This window comes from Coffea eugenioides, chromosome 11 (genome assembly GCF_003713205.1).
Source record: "Coffea eugenioides isolate CCC68of chromosome 11, Ceug_1.0, whole genome shotgun sequence".
Taxonomy (NCBI): Eukaryota; Viridiplantae; Streptophyta; class Magnoliopsida; order Gentianales; family Rubiaceae; genus Coffea; species Coffea eugenioides.
This window is the reverse complement of record NC_040045.1, coordinates 23,414,312-23,435,076: the sequence shown is the minus strand read 5'-3', so window position 1 is coordinate 23,435,076 and position 20,765 is coordinate 23,414,312. Positions and strand designations below refer to the sequence as shown.

The 20,765-nt window shown below is 40.1% G+C and overlaps 1 protein-coding gene and 1 non-coding gene across 2 annotated transcripts; one reads left to right on the top strand and one right to left on the bottom strand.

Moving 5' to 3' along the window:
• Nucleotides 1–5,554: 5,554 nt before the first annotated feature.
• LOC113754428 (60S ribosomal protein L27-3-like) lies at nucleotides 5,555–5,956 on the bottom strand. Its single transcript, XM_027298833.1, has one exon. It carries the CDS (start codon nucleotides 5,954–5,956, stop codon nucleotides 5,555–5,557), a length of 402 nt encoding a protein of 133 aa, XP_027154634.1.
• Nucleotides 5,957–8,800: 2,844 nt separating this feature from the next.
• LOC113754617 lies at nucleotides 8,801–8,934 on the top strand. The gene has a single exon (XR_003465297.1). It is a non-coding gene; the product is annotated as a small nucleolar RNA snoR74 (small nucleolar RNA).
• The last annotated feature ends 11,831 nt before the right edge of the window (nucleotides 8,935–20,765 follow it).

Sequence of the window (20,765 nt, the reverse complement as noted above, 5' to 3'; positions counted from 1 at the left end):
ACCTCACTAGTCGATCACATTAGTATTATGCACTATGAGACTTAACATGCATCAAATGAAACATGCACCAAGTAAAATAAGAAAATAGGTCAAAATCATGATTCAATTAATAAAATAACCAAGAATTCAAGGCAAGTAAATGAAAATCAAAGGAAATATGTAACTAACTGCTAGGTCACAACACAACTTGTTAATATCTATAAGTGAGCAAAAATGAACAAAACCTTTTTTTTTTTCTTGGTCAAAGCTAGGGTTTGAAATCTTGCATGTTAAAATCTCTTTCTTTCCATAAATATGTCATACCACAAAATGTTAGGCAATCAATTAAAAGAAACAATAAGGTACAACAGTCCATTATCATTCACTATATTTACAAGCAAGTAAGCCAAAATGAAAGGTATGAAAATTTTGGATCCTCACATTACGTAGTATCTTTATATGCTTTCTCTCTTTACTACCCTCTTGAGGTATGATAATATCCATCACTTTTACAAATATACTTCTAATTTTCCTGCATATCTCCTTGGTGATGCAATGTACTTGTAGTTCCCAATTCCAAATCCATAGGAGTGGTATAATGAAGGCAGATGGGTCTCTGTCTATGCCTGCTTCCCACCTTTTGAGAGTCAAAATTTGATTGTCAATTAGGTATGGCTTTCCCATTAGGACCCTTGGAAGATTTGCCTCCTCTATCAAAGTGAACTGGAAAGGTCCTATTTCCACTACTTCTAGTTTCTTTGGGTAAATTCCATAGGTGGTTTGTGACATTCTTGAGTTTTGCCACTTTCTCACCAAATACCTTCCCATATAAGCTTTGCTTTCATTTCTCAAGCCTCTTATTAGATCTTCCCCTGCCATCTGAACTTTGCTTCACTCTTTGTTGACAATGTGAATCTTTTTTGAAAACTTTAGCTAGTTCATCCGTCATGATGATCAAGGGACTAAGTGGAGTTCCTAGAACTTAATCAGTGGATTGAATAGATCCTTCACAAATCTACAAAAGAAGATAGCACAAAGAAGTTAATTCAATACTCCAACAAAAATGGTAACAGAAAAGGCTGGAAAGCTATGAATAGAATAAAACCTCTTTCTTCATCTTTTTTTTTTGCCTTTTGTTTTTGGTGTTAAGGTTTGGGTGGGTCAGCGAATAATGGTCAGGGAGTGATGCGTATGGGTTAGTGATTTTGGTTTTGTTTGATTTTTAGTGGTTTGAAGTAGGGCTGCAAATGAATCGGTTCGAGTCAAAGTTCGACTCGAGTTTGGTCAAACTCGAACTCAAGCGGCTCGTTTACGAAGCGAGTCGAGCTCGAGCCATCTGAGCTTAGGCTCGTTAGCTCGTCATGCTGCTCGACGAGCTTTATGAAATTACAAAAATACCCCTATTTGTATAACTAATTACTAAGTTGGTATTCAAGAATTAGTGGCTCAGAGCAAAAGTTTAATTTCCACAAATTGAATTCCATTTCTAATTGCTTCTCCCGTATCTCTCTTTCGGTCTTTCCTTCACAATTTCTCACACAAACCCTAGCCACCACCGCCACGAGTGCACCAGAGCCACCACTGCCACCGCCACCCTTCAGGCCTCAATCAATTACTAACACTTTAGGGTTACGAATTCTGACATTCTTGGAAACCTTCTTCCTATCGAAGCTGCGGATGTTAAAATTTCGGGAGTAGTCCCGCCTACAATTCAACTTCTTCTCAGACAAGGTTAATCACTTTCTTTGTCTTAGCTTTTTCGTTTTAAAGTTAATCGCCTGCAATTCGACTTCTTCTCCTCGCTTTATTGAAGTCTTTTTTTTAAAAAAAAAATTCCTCACTTTATTGTTCTCTCTCTCTCTCTGGAATCATTTGAACAAATGGATGCTTTGATCTATTTATTTGAAGCCCATTTAGTTCTTTTCCTGCTCTATATGTATTTTTTTTGGTTATTTATTGGTGCTGTTGTAAGAACTCATGTTTTTATTCTTAATTTAGTTTATTTTATGATTATTTTGCCCTAGTGTTATTTAATTTTACAATTTTTGCATGAATTTTCTTAAATTAAGCTTTTATCCCGCGTGTCGAAAGTTTCTCGCAAGTCGCACCGGCGCGACTAATTGGAGATTTGAGGATTTAATACTAGGCTAGTATGTATGAGTAATTGTAGTGCTAGAGGAACTACCTTGGAGGGTTAGTAGTTAAGTGTATCAAACAAGAAAGAAAGTGGTAGTGCACAACACTATTTGGCCACTATTAAGAGTAGACTTTTGGTACAACTTTAAGTTAGCTTCTTCAACACATTTCTTCCACAAAGATTCAAAACCAAGAAACCCTCTCTCTCTCCCTCATTTCAGTCGAACCCAAGGAGGAACAAGGGGAAGAGAAAACTTCATGTTCTAGCTTGCATCTTGCTTGCAAATCCTCAACCAAACCACACAACACTTGGAGTTTCACTCTAGCTTGAAGAAAGGTGCCATCTTGTGGAGTTGCTTGGTGAAAAATTGGAGGAAACCCTCACTTACTACTAGGGTTTAAAGCTTGGAGAGGGTAACTATTTCATCTCCTTTAGCCTTTCAAATTTTGCTAAGATTAGAGCTTGGATTTCATGGGTTCGAAACCCTAATCAAGTTTATAGGTTAGCAGACTTGAGGAAACTTTTATCTTGCTTTAAATCCTAGGCTAGCGGTCTTGAGGAGGCCTTTAGGTAGCTGACTTGAGGTCTTATTGCTTGATTGTTGTTGTTTATGTGGTGAGTGATATGACACTACAAGAAAATCAGGCTTTTGTGACAATCAAATGTTGTCATTAAAAATCAAAAAGTCGTCATTATAAAGAGACATTGACGACTTTTTCTGTTGTCACGTGGTTGTCACAAATTCTATGTCACAAATGAGTCCATGTGACAACTTTAGACAAGTCGTCACAAAATCATATTATTCTATGACAAAGAAAAACTCGTCACTAACTAAAACCATTTTGTGACGACTTTTCTTGTCATTGCTTCACCTGTATTTTTGTCATAGATAATGTAAAAGTCGTCACAAATTTCATATCTACAATGATGACTTTTACATGTCACTTATAATCCTGTTCATTAGTGACAAGAATTGTTGTCATTGGTTGAACTTGTAGCTAGTGACAACCTTTCTTGATGTAGTCACTGAACTTTGTTTAAAATGTTTGAAATTTGTCATAAAAAGCCTACTTCTATTGCATTTTCAACAACCATAGCAGAAAATTGTGGCTCGTCTAATGCAAAAAAGATAGTAATTAATGTACAATGAACACTCAAATATATATGGTTATAAACATCTCTAAATTCATCAAAACACACATTAACCAAAATGGGTTCCAAAGCCCACATTAGTTCAAGTACTAACAACCATTATCCATCCAAACAATAGAGTACTAAGTTCACATCAGTTCAACTAGTAACGGCCATTACGCATCCAAAAAAACAAAGTACTCTTTCCAAACAAAAATATAGACTAAAGTAGCAATTTGTGTCAAACTGAAGTCATCTTCATGAGCATATCCAAAAGCCAACCTTTTTCATCTCCTCAAGAGCATTTAATAGCATTGTACTGCATTGAAAGAAAAGTATCATACGCATTAGAATCGATTTCAGTCAAAAAATATGCCATTACAAGCATACACTATTGAATTTGAATGAATAGTCATACTGAACAAAAATCCAATTAAGTCAATATGATAAGAGATAAAAGAATCAGTCAAACAACCGAAACATACTAATTAGAATATAGATAAAATCTACCCAAAGTACCTCGTTAGAGATCAATAAAGTCAAGTTTGTTTCAATTCTACTATTAAGGGTTATTTCAACCAAAATTAACTTGATATAATTGACAAATTAAGCTTAAAGAGTGGCTTAAGCTTTTGAACTTGATACAAAAAACTCAAAGGGAACTTGATGTACAAAGGAACCAAAAAAAAGTGCAACAAAAACAAGTGCTTACCCAAGGATATGATGACGAAGGATATCAAAGTACCAAGTGCTCCAAACAGCATTATAGTAATGAAATTGTGAAAGAATTGCTTCTTTTTAACCTGGAACTTGATAATTAAGGGGAATGAAAATTGATCCCAAATCAGCCCTGTGCAAAAAACGTCCCTTAAGAAACTAGACTTCGGCAAAGTTTGTCATTTGCCTGCTATCTAAGCAAATTAATTTACTAAAATTCATGCTCCCAGCAAAACCAAGGCCTAATTATGCTGAATCTCAGGTTATTTTTTTCTTTCGAACTTTTTCCTCTTTTTAGAACCCTATATCCATGTAGGGAAGAAAATGGTTCAGTAAATTTACTACATACCCAGCATTGAAAATGATCGGAGGAAGTAGATAAATAAAGAAAAGATCTTCACTGAAAACCAACACATGCGAGCTTGTTCCTCCACTAATTAGTAGAATAACCATCACAAAATTGTCTCCAGTCCTTGAAAATAAATGAACAAATGATTGCATGTCAAATCTCTGGCAAAATTTACAAAATAAAAACATGGAACTCAAGTGTATTTATCTTTGGTATCATACCATCTTTGGTAGCATATTACTAGAAAACTTATCCAATTATTCTCATAATCAGATTGAAGAATTCAAAAATTCACATTTGATATCTAGAAATCAACCACTCAATATTTATGGATTAGCGCTTCAATATACAAATGCAAGGAATTCATAGAGAATCTAGGATGCCAAGAACGAGCAAATTATATCTCTGCCTTATGACAAGAATAAAAATCCTTACTTTGCAATCTCCTGATTATCCTTGCCAAACTGCTCAGCTACAAACTTGATAAAATCTCTAGCATAACTATTCTCAAAACAAGTAATATCAAGCCTATTCCTGGGCAAGAAATACGAATCCTTAAAGTATTCTTTATTGTATACGAATCCTCAAGATTTACCTCAATCGACCTACATTTGATAGAAAATATCAAAATTAGATGGAAAAATTTGAGATTATTTACCTCAAATTATGCGGTGACAACCTTAGCTCTTGTTTTTCTCAAGATTCAGTCTTCTATTTTTTTTAAAATAGGCAATAGGAACTTAGCCCACAAGCCAAACGAGCATGATGACAATTTTCAGGAAATGATAATTCTAAAACAGGGAGTAGTATTTATCAGAATACAAGAGTTCCAAGGAAATTAAAAAACCAAAACTAAGTACTGCAAAGCAAACAAAATCATTCACGAGCAGAGCCGAGCAGAGCAGGGAAATGATTTAAATAACTTCCAGATAGATAACAATTCTACTCAAGTCCTATCAAAATAAGCAACGATGTATCAAGAAAGCAAAGGGGGAGATCCTCTCCTCCTCAGAACCTAAGCTTGGTAAAGAACCAGAAGTTTTTACTGGTCTTGAACCTCTCCTCGAAGCGGGTCTTGGACTTCTTGGCAGTACTGCAAAGCAAACAAAATCATTCACGAGCAGAGCCAAGCAGAGCAGGGAAATGATTTAAATAACTTCTAGATAGATAACAATTCTGATTAAGTCCTATCAAAATAAGCAATGATGTATAAAGAAAGCAAATGAGAGATCCTCTCCTCCTCAGAACCTAAGCTTGGTAAAGAACCAACGGTTTTTTCCGATCTTGAACCTCTCCTCGAAGCGGGTCTTGGCCTCCTTGGCAGTGGTGACCTTCTTGTCGCGGGACTGGAGGCGGTCGGAGGTGATGATGTCCTTGAGATCGACGTCGAGGGTGTAGTGGGTGGGCATGATGTGGTTGTACTTGACGAGCTTGATGAAGCACTTGACCCTGGACTTCTTGGCTTGCTTCTTGGCGGAGTCCTTCCGGATGACCTTTTTAGGGTACTTGGAGATTCCGGCGACCAGGCAGTGGCCGTAGGGGCGGTCCCGGGTTCCGTCATCGAATGACCTCACGATCACTCCCTTGCGGCCGGCGTAACGGCCTAGGATCACGGCCTTGTTTTGCTTCAGGAACTTCACCATCTTTTATCTCCCTTCCGAGCTCCGCCGCTCTCGCTTTATTCCCTTCTCTTTGCTTCTTTTTTTTTTCTTTTCGGAGTTAAGTCTCTTCTCCCCAGTCTTCTAAGATTCAGTCTTCTAACTCTGGCTTTCCCCCAAAATTCATGGTCATTTTTCTATGTTCTTGCCAGCGAGCAAGTGCTGCACCGATCTAGGGATTTTTGCTATCTGCAACTCCACAAAATCTGCACAAATCTTTTGGGTAGCTCAAATTAGGGATGAAAATGGTGGCTCAAAGTGATTTTTTGAATAATTTCAGCAAGATGGCGGTGGAGAGAAGAAGAAGATGATAGCGTCCAAAACTGGCAAGAAGAGGGAAAGAAAGTTTTGTCCGAAATTTTTGCAAGTGTTGTGAGTGTTTTTATCAAACAACAAAGCCAAAACGATATCGTTTTTGCTTCTTTTGTTCACCCGCCTATACTTCTTCAATTTTCAGCTTCCCGCTTCCGTTTTAGCTATGACAAAAAAAATAACACTTTCATCCTCTTTTGTACGGCTAATTGATCAAATTATTGTTGAAAAAAATCACAACAATAAGGTTATTATTTTGAGCTTTTTTACTTCACAAGTTGTATCTGGAACTTTATTTGTTACATTAAAACTTTGAAAATTTAGTGTTTTTGGATAATTTTTGGATAATTTAGTGTTTTTAAAAATTAGTGTTTTTGGAATATTTAATGTCTTATTAATATGTTTATGATTCAAAAAATCTTTTAATGCAAATATTTTTGGTATTAATTTAATAATTTTATTAATTATGTGCGAAATTGTGGTCTTACAAGACCTAACAATCTGTTTAGTTGATCAATTAACCAAAATAGTTTGCTAATACATGCATGAAACACTAAATATATTTGGTTCAAATACCGATTTATAAACCATAAATAATGTGACTATTGTAATTAATAATAAACTCCAGCCATGCGATTGTCAAGATTTTACTTAATTTCATGTAGAATTTTATTGTTCTTTGCCATTATTTTCACACTATGCTAGTCAATAATTTTCCATGTGTTGTCAAGAAAATTAGATAGGGAATCCATGATATTTTTTAACCTTAGCTAAGTTTGGTACAAGTTATTAGCTAAGTTTTGAATAATTATAAAAATATGTATATATATTTTATTACAATACCTTTCTTATTTTGCTAATGAAAAACATCAACTAAAGTGTAAAAGATAGGGTGCCATAATAGAATTAAAGAAATCGATTTACCACATACGAGGCTAAATTGTAAAAGATAAGGTGTCATGATAGAGTTAATGGAATCAGTTTTTACATATGGGGCTAAAATGTAAAATTTAGGATGTCATAAATAAGATTAATAAAATTTATTTATCACATATAAGCCACATTGAAAAAATTAGGATGGCATAGTAGAAATAATGAAAGTGAGTTAGGAACAAGCACTTTAAAAATATGTTTATGATTCAAAAAAAGATCTTTTAATGCAAATATTTTTCAACTTTCTTTTAAGATTGATGGTTCATTTTAAACTCGATTTCATGGAGGATACAAGTTTCCCTTGTACTTGATGTTTTCTTGGATTTAAATGAGAAACCTTAATGTTCTTTATTATTCTTAATTCTTGACCTAGAACTTGATTTCTCATGATTCCATTCTTACTTTTGAACTTTGAATTTGAAAAGGCTTGATTCAAGGCTATAACGACTCACTTTATTCTTTAGTATACATTTGAGAATTATATACCAATGTCTTGTTTCTTCACTTCTTAAGTGCGAAAACCCTAAGGTTTTGTTTTTTCACTTTCATATAAACTTGTTGGTTCTTACCTCAGGACTTGAGGGTAATCAAGGGTGTTATCTAGGAACCGAGACATATCGCACGTAACATTGAGTGTTTCTTGCATGTGTGTGTGACTTGAATAATTTTGCTATATGTTTACTTCATATTTCTTGTGTGTTCAAGTGTTAAGTGCTCCCTATAATTGCTCATATGTAATTTTCACCGTTTTAAGGCGAGTGTGTACTTTATCACACTTAACCTACTAAAATAACAAATTTCTACCGTTTAACCGTAAATTTCTACCATTCATCGGTTTATTTGATTATTTGCGCATGTTGTAAGCTCTTAACTGAACTGGGCTCTACCCTTGGTTGCTAACCTGCTCGAGCCAGGACTGGGCTCGGTCGGATAGGTTGGAACCCTGGGCCACCGTTTCGGTATACTCGAGTAATACCACTGGAGGAATAAGACGATGGCCAGACAACCGAGGGAATTATTGAAGTTATAAGGTGAAGCTGACCGAAATGGTTCCACGTGAACACCATATCCTTTTAATGTGTGTTTATTTCTATAAAATGATAAATGTCTCATTTTAATGTGCCAATGTGAAACCTTGAACCATATTTGCGTTATGCTTAATTTACTTGATTTATTAGAACTGCTTGTGTGTTTTGGAACCTCACTGGGCTGTTTAGCTCATTCCACTCATTTGTTTTCCTTAACAGGGTTCAAGACCGAGAGTATTCACGAATAATACTAAGTTGTTTTCTTTTGGAGACTTTAAGTTGTATTGTAGCAGATGGCTGTAGTACATATTCTTTTGGGTTGTATTTAAGTTTGAAGGTTAACTAAGTTTAAGTATTAATGTTTTGGAGTACTTTAAATGTATATTGAAAATATTTGAAGTATTTCTAGTTTTTGAATTATAGATTATAGTGAGACCCGGCGAGAGTTGGGCAGGAAGTTCGCTGACCCCTCTGGTTCGTCTTTGGGGAAAGTGGGGCTGTCACACCTGTAGGTTCTTCTGGGTTTTGATTGGACTTGTCGATAGTATAACCTGATGAAAAAGCAGGGGCCTCTTGTCGATTACTGTGAATGGGTCTCTCGTAAACTTCAAGAAAATAAAACTTGGCATTGTTATTGGGTGAACCTTTTGAGCTTACAATAGAAAGTTTATTAGAAATGATGTGTCAGAAGTGTCTTGGAATCTCATGACTTGGGAAGCTGCCCTGCTTGTGTTTCATTTCGTTTGAGGAAAGATTTCAGTATACTAAGCACTGGAGATAAAGCCTAATTTTTCTATTTCGCACAATTTGTGGTCTTACAAACTGTCATAATGGATTTAACCGGCTAATAGTTGAGTCCTGGACTTCCACTCTGTTGCGTCATACCAATAGAAAGTTTTTGCCTAATGTTATATCAGAATCTTTGAGTTTTACATCTTAAGAAAATGAAATTTCCAAATAATTTTTGCTCTGTTATTTAAGCAACCATAGTTAATCATCCTGAAAACAGTTTTGTACTTGTAGCATGGCTCACATAATACTTCAAACTGATCTAGGTTCAATATGTTTCTATTGCTGATCAGAGGAAGAGAAGAAGTTCGTGACTTCAATGATTGTGCTTAGTTTGTACTTTGTAGTTCAATATGTTTCTGTAGTAAGAAGTTCTTGGCCTGCTTTTGGTTGTTATTTACTTATTTTCTGATGTTGAACTTTGTGACCGAGAATGTTGAACTTGTATGAAGTGCTGGGCATTTAAATTCTAGACTTTTATGTGGCATGTATTTCTAAATTTATGATTGTATTTAGTGAAAAATTTGTAGGCCTTTTTCGATTATGATCATGTGAAAAATTATGGTCAATTGTTGCCATGAATTGTAGGCTATTATTATGCTAATAATTTGGTTAGGAATAAGTTGATGAAATGATGTTTTTGTTAGATTAATTTCCAAAAATTTGAGTTAACGAGCTGCTTATAAGTCAAAAATTCGAGCTGCTCGCGAGCCAGAAATCGAGTTTCAACTCGCGAGCCTTATCGAGTCGAGCTCGAGCCTAGCGTTTTTTAGTCGAGCCGAGCTCGAGCTCAATTCTCTAGTCTCGTCGAGCTCACATATTTTTAAGTCGAGCTCAACTCGATAAGTCCAAAACTCGACTCGACTCGGCTCGTTTGCAGCCCTAATTTGAAGGAGTGGTCTTTTATAGAAAAGGTTGAGTGGGTTTGTATCTATCGAATTCAAAGCTCCTATAGGGAGGAGCTAAGCTCTAGTTTTGAAACTAGAGAGAAACTCTTAACTAATGAACCTAATAAGAGAGGTCCGGTTAGTGCTTGACATATGGGAAAGTTTGGAAAAGGGGAAAGCGAGAAATGGAATTATGGTTGCCAATTTTTCATGTGTTATAAACGTTTATAAACTAGTTCTAATCTTTCAATGGTTTCTAGAGTTTTTAAATTTTGGTAGATTAATTAAAATAAGAGAACTACTATGAAAATCGAATTTGGAGTTAGTCACAAGTTTTGCTTCAATATGGTCTGCTATGGAAAAAGAGAGCAGAGGATGACTGTAAGGAAATAGTTTTTCCGACTAATATATGCTGAGAGAGAACAACCTTATGCTTACCTACACACCTTCTTCTTCACTATTATCTAGCAATCTACAAGTGAAATGGTGTGAAAATTAAGTCTTCATGATCCTCTTGTTCTCTGCAATAATTCTAATAGTCTCATTTTTCTTCTTTTTGGTTTTTTGCTTTGATTTGTGTTCTCCCTTAAAAAATTATGACTCTTTTTAGGGCTTTTGCTATGGTTTTGTTGCTATTGGTTGTCACGCCCCACATTTGCCATGATTTGGAGCGAACATGCCACGAAATTTAGGCAGCAACTTCCTAACTATCTTGCCTTTACTATCCATAACATTCCACAGATTTTCCATAAAATTTGAACTTTTATAAGTTAACATATATCTATCATCAATCATAACAATAAAGATTCAAATCTGACTGAACAATAAGGATTCAAATCTGACTGGACAAACACCTCTTATTACATCAATAAGAATGATAACCATAGCTAACAAACTATTCTATAATAGGGATTCAACTTCATCAACTTCCTGCAACATACGAACTAGTCATTATCCTCCTCCATGTATACTAACTCATATTTTTCATTACCAGCTACAAAATTTTAGGAGTAGAATGAGCATACACATGCCCAACAAGTAAACCACCCTATCCTTGTCGAATTATGAGTTTTCATATATAAATATATATGTGTGTCTGTGTGTAATTGCACAATAATATTAGAAATTAGTACATTAAAATATGTCATTCCATAATAGTAGTCATACAATACAATGTTCAACTATACAATTCATAATTCCATAACAATTCGATTTCCTTGATTAGGGGATCATGCATTCATCGATCTCTATGTACACAACTTAATGTTTACCCCAATTAAGGGATGGTCGACACAGTATAATGTCTAGTGTTTAACCCCTACTAGAAGGGTCAAACAATACAATACAATAAGAATGTTGAATATAGTTATGGTTATAATCAAGATTGGTTCTTGTTAATTCACAATGCACCATTCAATACATAATACATATGCATTTAAACTATACGGTTCAAAAGTATCATTCAAATCAACACATATGATTTGGATTTCATATACTAAAATAGCATTTAACATTCATAAAAGTATTGGTTCCAAAACACTATCATTTAGAAACCCAAATTAACTTTCCCAACCATGTGAAGTCATATCGAACTTGTGCCCCAACCATTACACCTATACCATACTTAGGAAGAATTTTCCAGATTAGACCATAGTTCAGTGTTTTAGTTATAACTCAAAATGTATACTCTAGATTTACAAACAAAAGATACTTTCAGAAACTAGACTGAAAATTCCTTAAATTCTATGAATAGAACTTTTCCAAAATCTTTAGCTTTCTGGTTCAAAAATCAGCATCAAAATCCAACTAGAGAACAGACATATAATTTGTCTGTTACTTTCTTTGAAAATTGTAACTATCATGACCAATTCAATTAAAGATTTAAAGGTACATCTCATTCAACATCTTAACCTACCTTTTCACAAGTTTAAATTCATTAAAATTAATTATCTTAATATACTCCATGAAATTCTAATTTGTGACTCAAATTCATTAAAAATCAATTCTCTTAACATACTCCATGAAATTCTAATATGTGATTCACACAACTTACCCAGAAATTTTTCAGATTTAATGAGTCATATACTTTTCATGGAACCCATCTTAAAATACTACGAAAAAAATCAGTTTTTGCCATGCATCCAATACGTGATATAAAGTACCTTAAACTGTGGAAAATAGTATTTTCCATAGATTTGCAACGGTTTTGGAGGCATCTTGTATATAGCCATCATAAATGCTTTGCAGCAGTTTTGGATCCGTGATAAATATTTTTTACCACGGAAAAATCACGGGTTTACATTCGTCATAAAAGAATTGTGATATATGTCATTGACTATTTACCACAGTTTTGAACACGGTTCGAAACTATTACTAATACTTTTTGCAACAAATTGCAGTCATAGTTTGGAAAGCATTGAAAAAGGTCATTGTCATGGGCTAATTTCATTGTTTTGGTTCTGTGGAGAAAGGTTCTTATTAATCATCTTGATTTCCAATGTTGTTAAAAGAAATATCAAAAGATAAATGTTTAAGATCTATCACCATAATTTACACAAGTAAAATAGCTAAAGTTTTTATTGAAAATCTCACAAATAAGTGCGTACAAGTTACCAAAAACATAGCATGTATTGCACGAAATTATGCCAATCCAAAGTGAATGCCATTTGAAGGCTAATACAATGGTCTAACCCTTTAGAAGAACATCTCTAGTACACTAACATTTTGGGACCACCCAACAAAGATTTCATGACTACAGATAACTTCCAAAAACATTTGAGAACGAATCAATTGGATGAAGTTTTTCACAGTCCCCATTTTGTTTAAGTGAGAATGAAAGAGTGGGAGAGCGTAGGCACTTAAGCATTTTTTGTTTGTGTACGTTTTCAAAATATTTGGGTTTCAAATTTCAATGGGCCATTTTTTCTTCCATTTGGTTTGAATAAATTTTGACTTCACCAATTCCAAAATTTAAGTCATGAGTTATATGTACATGTGTGCCAATGTATATTATTTAGAGTAATCACCACTGAAAATTTTTATAATTAATCTATTTATTTTTTTATTTGTTCAGCCAATTCATCATAGACCTTCATACATAGCTCAATTAACAATTAGTTTACTTTCGTCTATATTTCAATGAACTATATATATATTTGGTTCATTCAAGTGCAAAAAATTAACCATATTTATTAATATATTTATTGATTATTAGCTAGAACTAATTCAAAACTAGATTGAAATTAATTATTGTACACCATATGAAAACTATTATTAAAGTAATTCCTTTAACCACATATCGAATAAACCATGATAAATATAAATTATTTACCACAATGATTAATCAATCGTGGCAAATAGTAGCATAATTACCATGATTTATTGCTGTGACCAACAAAAGTGTGGTAAAAAGTTTTTTGACATCATGACTGCTAAAACCATGTCAAAAAGTCACTTTTACACATGAATTGAAAACTGTGCCAAAAGATAGTGTGGTAAATGCTCATTTTTTTTGTAGAGTTTCATGTCCAAAATTTTTATATTACTCATATGCATATGATACTTTAATTATGTGGTTAGCTTTTATATAATCTTTCATAAAATTCATGATTTAAGCCTTTAAAGTTGCAACAGTATGGCAAGTCCTGATGGTTTCTCGGCAATATTTGACCAGTCATGTTGGGATATAATTAGAAAGGATTTGTTGTTGACAGTTGAGGATTATTTCTTAGGGGGAATTCAACCTAAGGGGTTTATCAGTAGAATGTTAATTCTTATTCCGAAAAAGGCAGGAGCAACCAAATGGGTAGAATTTCGACCAATTAGCTTGTGCAACATCAGCTCTAAGATTCTCTTGAAAATCCTGGCAAATCAAATAAACAAGGTCCTCCCAGGGATTATCTCTCCCTTCCAGTCGGGCTTTGTACCACATAGACACATTGAGGATAATATACTGCTAGTCCGGGAGATGTTGGGGGACGTTAATCGTAAACTAAAAGAGCCCAATTTAATTCTTAAGTTAGACATGGAAAAAGCCTATGATAAGTTGGATTGGTCCTTCTTAATGGTGATGCTGTGAGCTTTTGGCTTTGGAAGGTGGTTTATAGATCTGGTATTCCGTGTGTAGTCCAACAACTGGTTTTCAGTCTTAATTAACAGGGACCAGGCTGGTTTCTTCAAGTCGTATAGGGGGGTGCGGCAAGGTGACCCCTTTCGCCGGCACTATTTATTATAGTTGCGGAATTTTTGACACAGGGTATCCAACATTTGTTTACTGAGGGGAGACAGATGTATTATCAGACGGGGGGTGGATGGATTCCAATACTGTTTTTTGCTGACGATACTATGATCTTTACAAGGTTGTCTAGGCATGGCTTGGAGAAACTAAAAGGATTTTTAGATCGCTATCAGCAAGTGTCGAGGCAAAGAATAAATGTTTCGAAAAGTGCTTTTCTTTGTTCTCATACCACCCTAGCATTAAATATTCATTTAGTGCAGTCGATCCTCAGTCTTAGTAGAGAGCAATTTCCTATTCGATATTTGGGGACACCAGTATTCACAGGCCATTTGCGAAGGGTGTTGTTTGAAGGAATTCTAGATAAAATATGCTCGAGAATACAAGGATAAAGTACTAGATTTCTGTCGCGGGAGGGGGGGAACTAATTTTGATTAAACATGTGTTAACTGGTATGCTAGTCTATTTACTCCAGGAATTAGCTCCTCCTAAATCATTCTTGACTTTGCTAGACCGGGTGCTAAATGGTTTTTTGTGGGACACTATGCTTGGCGATAGAAGAACCCATTGTAGCGCTTGGCTAGGTTTGTGCTTCCCAGTAGAGGAGGGGGGTTTGGGCTTTAGAGACTTCTCCACTATGATAGATGCCTTTGGGATCAAGTTGTGGGTTAGATTGAGGGAAGGTAAGTCACTATGGGCCAATTTCATGTGCCAAAAATATTTTCCTCATTCACATCGTCTATTGGTGGATGGGACCAAGGGGTCTTGCACATGGCGAAGGATTTGTGCAGTGTGAGAAATGGCAAAATGCCATTTTTTTGGAAGCTAGGGGAGGGAAAGATTGAGTTTTGAAGGGACAGGTGGGTTACGAATGAACCACTGATTGACCTTTGCAGGTTAAGTTTTATCCCCACTTCTTGGTAGCGGATTTTGCCCAAGATGTGGGTTGGAACATTGGGTTGCTAGAGGAATGGATACCCAAGCGTACGGTGGATGCAGTCTTGGAGTTAACATTGCATTGAGATGACAAAGATGTTCTAATTTGAAACGCCTCCCCATTAGGGCATTTCTTTACGCATTCGGCTTATGAGCTAGTAAGAAAGAGAAAGGTGTCGTCGTTGGTTTTGGAATCAATTTGGAGCCCCCTGCTGCCTCTCAAAATCTCGTTCTTTGCATGGAGAACTGATGCGACCGCCAAAAACTAGATCCGAGCTGAGCTGTGGTAAGCCTGGTTGTCCGGGTGCTGCCGACCTGAGGGGACGAACCGAGCTACGGGGCCTGTAAAAAGAGAAACGGAGAGGGGACTAAGGTCCCCGGAATAGCTCCGACGGTCAAGTCAGTCTTGCCTCAGAGTAGAGTAATAGTAATAGATACTTGTGTGCGTACCTTGCGTAGTCTTGGTAGCGTGATATATATAGGACCGGGTGAGTTGTAGTTTCCTTATGGGAGTCAAAGCCCCCTTAGGGTTCGGAGTCTTCCTAGGGTTTTATGCGGCAGCCCCTAAATGTTCGGAGACGGCGGCCCATCAAGCCCACCACAGGAGGCCCCTGACACGGCCGAGCTGGCTCCCTCATGCCGAGCTGGCCCGTGCCAGCCTCGAGAGATCTACCGCCGACCTGCTGCGTGCAGTATGCCGATCTGACACGTGTCATACGTGGATTTGCCCCACTACACTAGCCCCCTTTGAGTCTAGAGTCACCGAGGAGTCGCGTGAGTCTGGACCAAATTTCGAAGCGTCAGGTCAGCCTGGGTTGGGACCCACGATCCCACGACCGGACACCTTGTTCGGGTAACCACGACGCATGCTGTCATAACCGTCACTTCAAGGGTCACGTCCTCCCATGATGACGGTTGTCAGTTCAAGCGTTTCCCCAGAATAACCGTCCTTCAGCAATAAATTCAAATTCTCGACTCGGGACTTTTCGGCTTCCCGCCCTGGGGGCCTATAAATAGGCCCTACCAAACGTCGTTTTCACGCTTCCCTTCTCATTCTCCTACTTTCCAAATTCTGTCAGCTCGCTCCTTGCTTAGAGAGTTCCTCCAAGAGTAGCGCCTCCTCCTAAGCACATATCAGCTCCTCCTTATTCACTAGTAAGTCTTCTTCTCCCTTTTATGTCTTCTTCGTCCACGCACTCAGACATCACTAGCTCGGCACCTAAGCGTAGAGTAGCCCGACCTATACCCATAGAGATAATCACCTCCTCCACTAGTTCTTCTTCTTCCAGCTCGTCTGAATACCTTCCTTCCCCCATACCTTCTCCTGCTTTAGATATGGACCAACCCGACCAGCCAGTCCGGCCTGATGCTGGAGTTGCTGACCCAGGGATTCCCCTAGAAGTGACCCCAGCTCGGACTAGGGCGGGACCCTCCAGGGGGCCAGATATCGACTTCGGGGAAGTCGAGCTTATTCCCCCTCTGTTAGATCAGGGGAATGTCGACGAGCTGGTGGGGAGGTATGACATCCCCCCCAGTTCGAGGCTAGGGCTGCCCGACCAGGAGAGTACGCTTGCCGACCTCCTTCTGAGTTCGTGGCCATCTACAGGGATCAGCTCGTAGCTGGTCTCCGTCTTCCCATCCCCCAATTCCTCTACCAAATTTTGACCTTTTGGGGGATTCGAATAACCCAGCTCGTTCCAAACGCCATCAGATCGATCCTAGGTTTCTTTATTATGTGCCGAGTCCTCGAAATTCCTTATTCCTTGGACCTCTTCAGGTCATTCTTCCAAATGAAGGTGAGCGGACCAGTTCATGGCTGGTTTTATTTTGCTCGCAGGGGCGTGGGAGAACTCCCAACCCGCGAGCTGTTCACGCACACCCCTTCTTCCATTAAGGGCTGGAAAGCTCAGTTCTTCTATGTGAAGAACACGGGCTTTCCTCCCTTGACCTGGAGGGAGGAGACCCAAGTATCCGACCCCATTCCTTCACATCTTCCTGCGGCCGAGCTAGACTGCCTGGTCAGCTCAGACGCCCGGTTATCGGTGAAGGAGTTTAGCAATGCCCAGCTCCGGTCGGCGGGGCTAATTCGAGCAGAGGTGAACGACCCTGCGCCTGACCTCCGACCCCTTACCCCCGAGGAGCTAACAGCTTGTAATCCCTTGATCTTCTTTTTCTTCCTCCTCTTTCTTTTTTCTTTGCCACACGAACTGACTTCTTTCTTTGTTCTCAGTGAAGAGGTTCTCCCAGCTATTGAGTATAGGAGGGACAGGCAGCTCGCGCATACCTACTACAGTACCCTCCTCGGCCCCTGGCGACGTGGCCCCTCCCCCACCAGAGCCTATTCCTCAGACTGCGGCCCAGTCTGCCCTAGTGGAGGAACCTAAAAAGAAGAGGAGGAAGACGACCGCCAAAAAAGCTAGGACCGAGGTGGCCACTTCTGCTACCCCAACGCCGCAACCATCTCCTACTGATGCTTCCGCGGAGCACTATGGGGTCAATTCTGCCGAGCTGCAGGCCTCCTCAGAGTCACCCCCCTCTATGTGGCGAGCAAGGAATATCATTCCCCTCAAGCCCCCCACCGAGCTGAGCTCGCACCCCCACCCCCTCCATTTCTGCCCGAAGTGGGGGCTGTCGCTGAACGACCGAGCTCAGTTTCCAGAAGCTGCTCGAGAGCTCGTCAAGGGTTCGGTGCTCCCTCGCGACCATCATTTCATACAGCTCGCCTCTAATTCGGAGCTGCTAGAGCACTACTACCTGAGTGCAGCTCAGGTAATTCCTCCACCATTCCATCTCTTGGTGAAGTATCTTCAACATGTAGACCCTGACTGGTTTGGTCTTGCAGCTCAACGTCGCAGGTGTTGAGCTGGCCCAGCGATACGAGAACATGGGGGAAAATCTCTCCCAAGCTGATGCCGCCAAGAGTAGGCTGGCTAGCCAGCTTGAAGCAGCCGAGGTGGAGCTGGAAGCCAAGAAGAAGCAGCTCGCAGACTCTCAGGCCTCCTCCGAACTGGAGAAGAAGAAGATTGCCGAACTGACCGCACAACTGGAGGCCGAGCAGAAGAAGTCGGCCGAGCTGATAGAGGCAGCGAAGACGGAAGGGCGCCAGCTGGGTGTCCAAGAGTTCAAGAAGTCTGACGCCTTCATGAACGACCTGGCCATCCTGAATGGCCCCGTCCTGCAGCTCGGCTATACCAAAGCCATGGCAGATGTTCAGTCCCTGAACTTGCCGGGCTTCGACCTCGGTAGATGGCCGGACTACAACCCTCAGGCCGTCCATCAAATTGACAGGCTTGTTGAAGGCTACTCCCATGGGCGCGACCTGGCTGCCTTGGTTGCCGACCCCACTCTTCCTGCTACCTCCCCTGAGCAAGAACAACAAGGGGAAAACTAGAAAGATAGCATTTTGGATAGGCTGATTAGGCTAGAGTAGGACCCGAGCTGGCCAGCTCATTTTTGTATGGCCCCCCTTATGTACGCCCTTTTGAAATGGAATAGATAGCCTCCTTTCTTACCCAATACTTGTAAAAATTTTCACTCGCTCAAAATTTGAATACATTACAATCCTCAGTACTGAACTAATGAAGCGAAGAAAAAACCTGTCCAGCTGACTACTTCAGCTCAGGCAGGCTATTAAAGAAAAGGCCTCAAACTTGAGCTGTGCCAAAACAAGCCGAGCTAAAATGAAGTGAACTAATAAAGTGAGCTAACAAAACACAGAGCAGACCTGTCCAGCTGACCACTTCAGCTCGGGCAGGATACTACAGGACAAGCCTTAGATTCGAGTTGTGCCAGGTACGTGGGACTTTGCTTCCATCCAGGCGAGCTAGCTTACAATAACCTGCCCGGTCAGCTTCTTTTACCACGTAGGGACCTTCCCAGTTTGGGTCTAACTTGCCCGTGCCCACAGCTCGGCTAACGGAGTTCTTGCGTAATACCAGGTCCCCTGTCTTGAAAGAAAGGTGTCTCACCTTGGAATTGTAGTAGCGTGCGACCTGGCCCTTATACTTAGCCATTCTTATAGCCGCTTCTTCCCTTCGATGCTCGAGTAGGTCCAGGCCAAGCCGCATTTCCTCCTCATTATCCTGAGCCACAAAGTGTTGCACCCTACCCGAGGGCACTCCAATTTCCGCTGGGATTACCGCTTCGACCCCATATGTCAGGACGAACGGGGTTTCCTGAGTGGCTGTCCGAGGTGTTGTACGGTAAGCCCATAGTATGGTAGGCAGCTCCTCCAGCCAATTAGTTCGGGCAGACTCTACTCTTGTCTTCAGGCCGTGCAGAATGGTTCTGTTGACATTCTCGACTTGCCCATTGGCCTGGGGGTGCCCTACCGATGTGAAGTGCTGCTGGATGCCGAGCTCCGTGCACCACTCCTGCAAAGAGTGGTCCGCGAACTGCCTACCGTTGTCCGAGACAAGAGCCCTTGGTATGCCAATTGGCAGACTATGCTTTTCCAAAGGAATTTCTGGACCGATCTGCTGCTGATTGTGTTAAGGGGCTCGGCCTCTACCCACTTGGTGAAGTAATCAATGGCTACCACCAGGTATTCGTAGCCACCTGGAGCTCGGGGAAATGGCCCCAATAAGTCAATTCCCCACTGGAAGAACGGCCACGGGCTACTGAGAGGAATCATTTCTTGAGTGGGAGTGTGATGGACTGGGGCGTTTAGCTGACAAGACTTACACCGAGCTACCAGTTCGGCCGAGTCTCTGAAGATGGTGGGCCAATAGTATCCGGCCAGCATTCCCTTCTTGGCCAATATTCTTGGGCCAATGTGATTGCCGCAGATGCCTTCATGCAACTCGCGCAAGACATAGCTCCCTTCCTCGGGCGTTACACACTTCAGCCAGGGTTGCAAATAGGATTTCCTGTATAAGACTCCCTGTGTGAGCACGTACTTCTGTGACTTGAGGAGGACTTTGCGGGCCTCCACCCTGCTCGGTGGGAGCTCCCTATGAGCCAAGTACCGGACAATGGGATCCATCCACGAGCTCACCACTTGAATAACCGCGGCATTGAACGGTTCATATGCCCGACTTCTGACGACCTCCACCAGTACTCCCCGACCTGAGAAGCCAGTCGAGGTGGAGGCTAGTTTAGATAGGGCGTCGGCTCGCTTGTTCTGGCTCCGCGGAATCTGCTCGAGCGTGAACTGCTCGAACTGACCCCTCAGTTCACATGTTTTGGCCACGTACTTTCTTAGTGACCCTTCTTTGACCTCGTAGGTACCCCCTATTTGGTTCACTATCAGCTGTGAATCACTATAGACTTTTACCGATCTGGCCCCTAACTTCCGGGCCATCTCCATCCCTGCAATCAAGGCCTCGTACTCTGACTCGTTATTAGAGGCTCTGAAATCGAATCTCAGTGCGTAGGGCAGCTCTTTCCCCGTGGGGCTAATAAGGAGGAGACCTGCTCCGCATCCCTCCTTGCTTGACACGCCATCCACGTACAATGTCCAGGTGGGACCTGCTCGTTCCACCGCCTGGGCAGTGTCTCTGGCCAGCTCTGCCTTGACCTCTTTTTCAGGATGCATGGCATCGACAGCATCTACGGCCTGCCCGACCTTAGCTGCCTCCTCGGTCTCTCTGACCTTGGCAGTTCCTTGGGTCTGCTCGGCCTCAGCTGCTTCTCCGGCCTGTCTGTCCTCGGCAGCTTCTTTGGCCTGCTGGGCC

What these genes read in the sequence shown, in the direction of transcription:
- LOC113754428 (XM_027298833.1), bottom strand. Translation starts at nt 5,956, where the DNA reads ATGGTGAAGTTCCTGAAGCAAAACAAGGCCGTGATCCTAGGCCGTTAC.